The following is a 7,873-nucleotide window of genomic DNA, read 5'->3' on the forward strand; positions in this document are numbered from 1 at the left end:
TGTTAGAGCTGAACCCTTAGTGTCTCTGGCAAGATGTTCTGCTCCTCAATCAGCTGGGTGGGTCTTGCCTCTAGCCTCTTTGCAGGGAGTTCTGCTGAAAGGTTCCCTGCTGGGCCTGCGCTCTGGGTCTATTCAGGATCCCGAGGGCCCCAGTCGTCTCACTCCCTCGCCGGGCCTGGGCTCTGGGTCTGTTGAGGATCCTGCGGCCTGGGTCTTCTCACTCACTCGCCGGGCCTGCGCTCTGGGTCTGTTCAGGATCCAGAGGCCCGCAGGTCGTCTCACTCACTCACCGGGCCTGCGCTCTGGGTCTATTCAGGATCCTGCGGCCCCCGGTTGAGTACTGGCAACTTCTTATGACCTGATCTGATAAGTTTGCCTTTCTGGTGAAATTGCTTTAATACATGGTGGACCACTTAACATATACATAATTGATCATTTAACAAACACCCAAATACCAACTGTGTCCCTGTAACACTGTTAGGAGTCAAAGTATTACAGCAAGCCCATATTTAAATATTGAGGATAATAGGATTTACTAGTATTATTTCCTTTCAGTTTTATCCTGGAAATGGTTATGGTTGATTCTCTTTCTCATCTTTTTATGCCTGAACTCATTCTCAGTTTGAAGAGATTCTCTGCTTTTGGAAGGGATTACATGAATTAAAAATAAAACCTCTTACAAATCAGCCATTCATTACTCATCTTTAAACCAATGTTCTTAAATTGGCCATTTCTGTTCTAATGTAATTTGAATGTATAATTAATACTATTATTTATTAAGAATATATGGTTTGAACTCGCCTCATTTTTCCTAAAGTGGAGAATGTTATCTCCATTGGTTTTGGTTTTAAACTTTCTAGTTATATTTTCCTCCTTGGCTAGGATTGGGAAATTAATGGGTCCGGTGCCAAATGTAGCCAGTTGCCTCTTTGTAAATAAAGTTTTATTTCAGTGTGATCACCTGTTCATTGAAATAAAGCCTATGCTGGCTTTTGTGCTGCTGTGGCCAAGTTGAGTAGCTGTACCGTGGCCTGGGAAGCCTAAATGATTTACTCTCTGGCTCTGTGCAGGAAACATTTGCTAACCCTGCCCCTCTGAGGACACATTCTCACGTCCTCTGCCACTTTGCATAAAGCTCAGGCCAGACCTCAGCTCTGGTGTGGGCTCTTAACTTCCTATGGCCAAGCCCTCAATTCCCTGTCCTAGATTCCAAGCTACACACACTCTTCGTTCACATGTTCCCAGACTCAGAAGGGCATTGGGATCAGAGAACTTTTAAAAGGGCTGTCTTTGATTGCTTCTCTCTTTTTTTATAGCTCCAAATGAAAAAATGAAGCAGGTTATAAAGAAGACTATAGAAGAAGCCAAAGCAATAATATCTAAGGTCAGCTTTTTAAAATGCTGCTCTAGAAGCTTGTCTTTTTAAAAATACTACATTATGGCTTCCAGAGTATCTGTCAACCAGCCTTTTCCTCTCTTTCTTTCCTTGCTTCCTTCATTTCTTCCGCCTGCCACAGGCAAAAAGAGAAGAGCATGTTTGGGGTAGGCTGTAGCTTTCCATATGTGAGTTATCCTGATCATCCTACTTAGCAGATGAAGGCTTTTGCTGGTTTATGCAAATGTAGGTTCATATTACAGATGTCTTTATAAGGCGTGATAAAAAAAATATGGTGAATTGGACTGAGGAGATAGCTCAGCAGCGTAAGTGCCTGCCTGGGAAATACAGGGTTCTGAGTTTGATCCCCAGTACCAAAAAAAAAGGTGAATGCTGCTGCTGATTGCCATCCAATGTAAAGGCAGGCTCGTAAAACATGTGTCCTTTTTCACCATATTCACTAGATCTGGCACTAGTGTCACTTCTGGCTTTTCCCATTGTCAAAATGAGCATGGAAGGTAAAGATTTTGAGTTGATTCAAGACTTGAAGGCAACCGTATCAGCACAATTAAAGATATAAAAGAAGACTACTTCAGAAAGTGGCAAGAATGATGGCATGAATGTGTTCAAAGTGAAAGTGTATTTGGAGAGGATTAATAGAAAGGTGTCTTTTTACTGTATTTCTTTTTTTATTTGTTTTTAATGCATTTGGTTATGCAGGGTTTCACTATGCAGCTCAGACTCATGGTGATTCTCCTGCGTTTAGCCTCACCAGTGCCGGGATTACATGCGTGCGCCACTACGCCAGGACTCTGGCCTGCTCAGCCTGCCCTGGGGAGGGGCCAGTGCAGCATACCGTGCCCAGGATTGAACTGTGGTCCTTGCACTTACCTAAGCTTGCCTAAGCAGGTGCTTTAGTCCGCTGAGCTATCTCTCTGGCCCTGTAATTCTTTTTTAATGTAAACATTCACTGCTTTTTTTTTTTTTTTAATCAAATCACATAAATTAGTTTTTTTGGAAATCCTCATATTTATATAAAAATTTTCACAGAAGATGCATAAATGATATCATTGATGTGTGGACGAGCGCATCAAGAGGAAGATAACTTGAGGATATTAAAGAGCTGATACTTTTATCTGTTAGATTTATTTATGGATGAACGGTGTTAGCTGCTACCACCTTCCTTTGCGAGTCTTCTGGGTATAACTGCTGTGTCTTTATTTCTCCTGCTTTATTTGGCAAAGCTGCTTCTAAACTTTCCCCAGACTTTTAAGTTCTTAATTAATGTGTATAGAGTACCAAGAAAGGCTCTTGGTGTCTTGCTGGAAAGAATTCAGTGCCATCAGACATTTGCCAAATGTATTTAGCCAAAGAACCTTTTGAAAGAAAGTAGCAGCGGCACTTGCCAGCCTCTCTTCCTGTCAGCACGTCCAGGCCTGGTTCTGCCTGCTTGGCTCCACACTTTTTCTGTAGAAATCCTTCCTACTCCTTTCTGCCCTCTGCGTTCACTGGGGTACATTATCCTTGACACTCTTTCTCCCTTAGCATTTTCTCTCCCTTTCAAACTGCTGGTTCCTCTGCTCTGCAGGTGACTCTCAAACCACTATCCTGTGCCCTGCCGCATTACCACTGCTTCCCTGAAGAGCCACTTGCTACCTATCAGCTAACAGAGTAAACACAAACTCCTCAGTCTGGCTTTCACTCACCATTGGAAACAAACTCCACCTGCCCCCAGGCCTGTCCTCTCCTATCTGCCTTCAGAGGAGCAGGAAATCTGGTACCTGTTCTTCCACACTCTGCTTGCCCTGAAGCACACTGCTCCCGTCTCCAGCTTTTCAGGTCCTCTGCATTAAAGGCCGACTGAGCTGGCTTTCCCCTCTGTCCTCTCCCCACATGCTCACCTCACAGCACTCATGCTCCTCCGAGCCTGCTTGATGACCTGGACCACAGGGCCCTGGGCTCAGCGCTTGAAGCAGATGGAAGTCACTTTGGGATCAAGAGCTATGTGGCTCCATTTTGTTATTCTGGTGTCCCTGGCAAGTCTTGTGCAGGAGCTTGGTCAGCATGCATTCAAAGGATTTGTAGATAATGATATCTCATCCACTTTCAGAAACAAGTGGAAGCAGGTGTCTGTGTTACTATGGCGATGGTGAAAGATGCCTTGGACCAGCTTCGCGGTGCAGTGATGATTGTTTATCCCATGGGGTTGCCATCATATGATCCCATCCGGATGGAATTTGAAGATAAAGAAGATTTGTCAGGAACTCAGGTATGTGGGAGGGTGAGTTCCCCAAAGCCCTTGGGGTTGGATTCCTCTTAAGGCTATAGTTCTTGCATCGCATAGCTTTGCCTGCTGTGCCACGATTCAGAGGAGGGCCTGAAATTTAGTTTCTGAAAGGATGGTACGCATGGCTGGGGGGTCAGCCTACAGGTAGAGAGGAGGGAGAAAGTATGTAGTAATGAAGCACATTTTCACTGTCTTTGGTTGCTAGGAAATTAGGAATGACTTGTGCTTGCTTCTACCCAACCATATTGGCCCCGTCTCAGTCCCTTTCCCCCTGGGGAGATGCCATACTTGACTCCCACACCTTAGAGAAAGGAGCCTATTTTGATTCGTGGTCTTGGTCCACAGGCAGGTTGTCTGGTTCCAAGGCAGAAATAAGACAGCAAGAGAGTAAGGCAAAGGAGAAAGCGCAGCGAGGGGAAACGGAGAGAGAAGTGAGGGCCAGGGGCAAGAATCCGCCCTTCCAAGCTCCCCCAGCCACGCGATCCACCTCCCCCAAGCCCCCATCTTCTAACAGCAGGTTAGGTATAGCGCCCCATATCCAGTCACCTTCCAGAGGCATCTGGAGGACATTTTAGATTTCAACCATAACATTCTGCCCCTGCCCCAAAAGCCTTATGTCTAGTTCACTGTGCAGGATGCTTTTGGTCCATTTCTAAGAGTCATCAAAGTCACAGTCCCAGCTTTGCTGAAAAGTTCAAAGTCTCTGCTGTCACTCCAGGCAAACTCTTAGCTATGAGCCAATGTAACAGTCAGAGAGTTAAGTATTTCTAACATATCGTGCCATGGGATAAACATGCCCATTCTAAAAGAGCAACAGGGGACGGAAAGGAATGGGATCAAAGGCAGTCTGAAGCCTAGCGGGGTAAACAGTGACTTCCATCACTGCATGTCCAGTACCTGAGGTGGGTTACAGTAAGACGTGAGCTCCAAAGGGTTTACGCGTCTCTGCCCTCACAGCATTGCCACTTGCTGACCTTGTGGCCTCTCTTTTATGGTGGCTATGTTCGCCGCCTGTGTCTTTGCTCAAACGGCCCATGTTCCTGCCATTCTCCAACTTCTGAGGTCTACATTTCATTTTTCCTTCACTCACAGCTTCTTGCACTGCCCTCTTAGACACACTGCCTGGCTTCCCAGGCCTTTGTCTGAAATTGTGATGGAAGCTTCATGACCCTTAGCTTGTATTCTATATGCCTGTAAAAGCAGTACCACACAGATGACACGAGTGTTTGCAACCAGCTCAGGCAGTAGCCAGGGCTCCTTGTGTCATGGCTGTAGGGGCCTCTGAGTTTCCGCATTACTGAGTACACTGAAGTGAACTGCTGGGAACCAAGTCTCTAGGCAGCCCTTCTTCAGCAGCGTCCTTGCTCTCTCCCCAACTGAAAGCTTACAATTTTGGATCTTTGAGCCTATGAAGGGTAGAGTCCTGATTCTGGAGAATATGTTCAAGCTATCATTTTTTCTTTTTTAAAAATTTTTTTAAAAAATCTTTCATTTATTTGGTACAGGGTCTCACCACACAGCTGAGACGCATAGTGGTCTTCCTGTCTCAGCCTCCCCAGCACTGGGATCACAGGTGTGCACCACCACGCCCTGTTTCGGTGGCTGCATTCCCCCTTTCAGTTCTAATTGGTTCAGCAAATCTGCTCTACTGTGTCCAGACTTTTCAGGCACTTCCTGTCTGATAAAACTGGAAACTTCCACACATCTTTTGCTCTTGATTTTCACTAAATCTGACTAAAAGTGGTCATCAATACCTGTACCACAGTCTGAACATCGGGCTGCCTTGAAATTTCCTCCACCAGATCAATTTATCCAGATTAAAGATACCAAGTCTATCCCTAATCTTAGTCTCCTACAGAGTCAGGATGTGAGCTGAATTTTCTGTCATGGTGAAACACAAAGAGCCTGTAGTCTGTCTGTCACGGGGGTTCTTTTTCCTAAAGGACCTGGGCCTGATAATTGTCAGCATTTCTATGAGCATTCTTCTCTTCCAAGCTCAGCTCAGAATCTCCCATCAACCTCAGCTCACAGCATCCTAGGACTTCTCTAGCTGACATCTCCAGGCCTTTCCAAACTCCTCCCACAGACCAGTTCCGAAGGCTGTGTGCTACATGATCAGATACAGTCATAGCAATGACTCTGGTTACTGGAATCTATCTTGGTCACCTTTGCATTGCTGGGACATAGCACTCCACATCTGCAAGGAAAGGATTATTTAGACTTAGGATTTTTGTCCATAGTTAGGTGTAGACAAAAGGCAACAGAGAGGCACAGTGGAAAAAAAGTTGCTCAACCCACTCCACCCATGGCAGCCAGAAACCAGGGAGGAGAAGAGTTAAGGACAAGAATCCAGCCTTCCAGTTCACACTGCTGCGACCTTCCTGCTGACAGCAAGTCAGCCGTAGTGCCCCGTGGTCCAGCCACACTCCAAACACATAAGCTGTCTGGGGGACATTTTATTTTTATTTTATTTATTTATTTTTTGCGGAACCAGGGATTGAACTCAGACCCTTGTTCTTGCCAGGCAAGCGCTTATTCTACTGAGCCATCTCCCCAGCCCTGGGGGACATTTTAGATCTAAACTTATAATAACCTGTCTTCATGGAGTTCTGTGTTCCAGCCTCACCGCTTTCTTCATGATGTCTTCTTCCTCGTAGTGTCCATTGTCCTTTGATTTTTTTCATCGATTCCTGTGCTTCTGGCACATGTGTTTCTCTTAGCCACCTTGAGTAGCTGGACTGTGCAGCAGCAAGCAGTCTGCCTCCATTCCCACACCCAACAGGGTTCCGGCGCTCTCTCCATGGCTGTCACCCCAAAGCCATCCAGGGGGCTTACATTACAGATAAGGATGCAGATTAGCCAGGATGCTCCCCATTCCTGCAGGCAACACGTTAACTGAGTCTGTACTCCAGATATGGTTGAAATGAGCTGAAACCAGCAAGGACTTTGAGTGGAGTGGGGACTAGAGGGAGGCACAGCAGCCCTAGCACGATGCCTGAAACCTGTCCCCTGCAGGGAAGGCCACCAGCCCTGCCTTATGACCACCACTCTTACTATTCCTGAAGTCATTTCTTGTGCTTGGGCCCAGGCAGGACTCAGCGTCATTACAGAATCAGAGGCTCAGCTCTGGTGGGCAGCCAAGGAGTTAAGAAGAACAAAGAAGCTTTCAGACTACGTGGGGAAAAATGAAAAGACCAAAATTATTGTCAAGATTCAGCAAGTACGTATTTTTCCTTAATGTGTTAGTGTTTTCTGTTTAGTTGCTTGCTTCTTTGTAGTGCTGGATGTAGAACCCAGGGTCTCATATGCCGGGCCCAGTGATGTAGCACTGAGCTGCACCCTAGTCCCCCACATCTGTATTTTTATCTTAAACCCAATGGAAATTTACAGTGAACCTGAATGTTTTACGCTACTCATGCCAGTACTTTAATGCTATTGGCTCAGGCTTAAAGTAAAATTGTGTCCTTTCTTTATGCACCAACAAAAAGTGGAACAAAATATGGTTCGATGAGCAATATCTGGAATTTGGTTTAATTCATGGGGGAGGCAGTCCCCCATGTTGTCATGTTAATTTCAATCTCAGAATAGTTATGAGTCAGTAAAACTATTTTTTAAAATGGAAGGGACAGCCCAGAGCACTGACTTCATTTTTCACACTGCCAGTGCTCTACCCAGGAGGAAGTAGGCTAGAGGCCTTGTGAGGGCATCATGGGGGCTTCCTGCTGCCAAGGCTGCCCTGTTTTCTGCACGTTCCTCAGTTATTGCTGGGCCATTTGGGGGAACAGGGCGCAACACCACTGCCTGTCTCCAGAGCCTGTGGCTCAGAGTGTCCTCCTCCCCACCGTCCCTGCAGGGGCTGCCTTGGGAATGCCCATGGCAGAGGTGGCACATTGCACCCTCTGCTGTTTATCCACTTGATGTCTAGAGAAAGGACACTCACTGCTCAAGTCCAAGGCTCCCCTTGAGAAGCACTTGGGATCATCAAACCATAAAACATGGGTAACCTGGCTTCTTTGGCAGCCAGCAGGGGTGGTTATAACGCATCTGCTGTAACTTTCTGGCTTGTGCTTGCAAGGAGGACTCAGTCCATTACTTACTCTCGCCTCATCTTCGCAGCGGGGACAGGGAGCACCGGCCCGGGAACCTATCATTAGCAGCGAGGAGCAGAAGCAGCTGATGCTGTATTACCACAGGAGACAGGAGGAGCTCAA

The 7,873-nt window shown here is 46.3% G+C and overlaps 1 protein-coding gene across 1 annotated transcript in view; it reads left to right on the forward strand.

The window, feature by feature from the left end:
• CUNH21orf59 (chromosome unknown C21orf59 homolog) overlaps nucleotides 1-7,873 on the forward strand; it is a 13,592-nt gene that overhangs the window by 5,317 nt on the left and 402 nt on the right. The window contains exons 2-5 of the mRNA XM_012517864.1: nucleotides 1,317-1,384; nucleotides 3,486-3,644; nucleotides 6,751-6,882; nucleotides 7,779-7,867. Of these exons, the coding sequence (XP_012373318.1) occupies nucleotides 1,317-1,384; nucleotides 3,486-3,644; nucleotides 6,751-6,882; nucleotides 7,779-7,867 (448 nt within the window). The remainder of the gene's footprint in view (nucleotides 1-1,316; nucleotides 1,385-3,485; nucleotides 3,645-6,750; nucleotides 6,883-7,778; nucleotides 7,868-7,873) is intronic.

The sequence above is a fragment of the Octodon degus genome, unplaced genomic scaffold (genome assembly GCF_000260255.1).
Source record: "Octodon degus isolate 3935 unplaced genomic scaffold, OctDeg1.0 scaffold00225, whole genome shotgun sequence".
NCBI lineage: Eukaryota > Metazoa > Chordata > Mammalia > Rodentia > Octodontidae > Octodon > Octodon degus.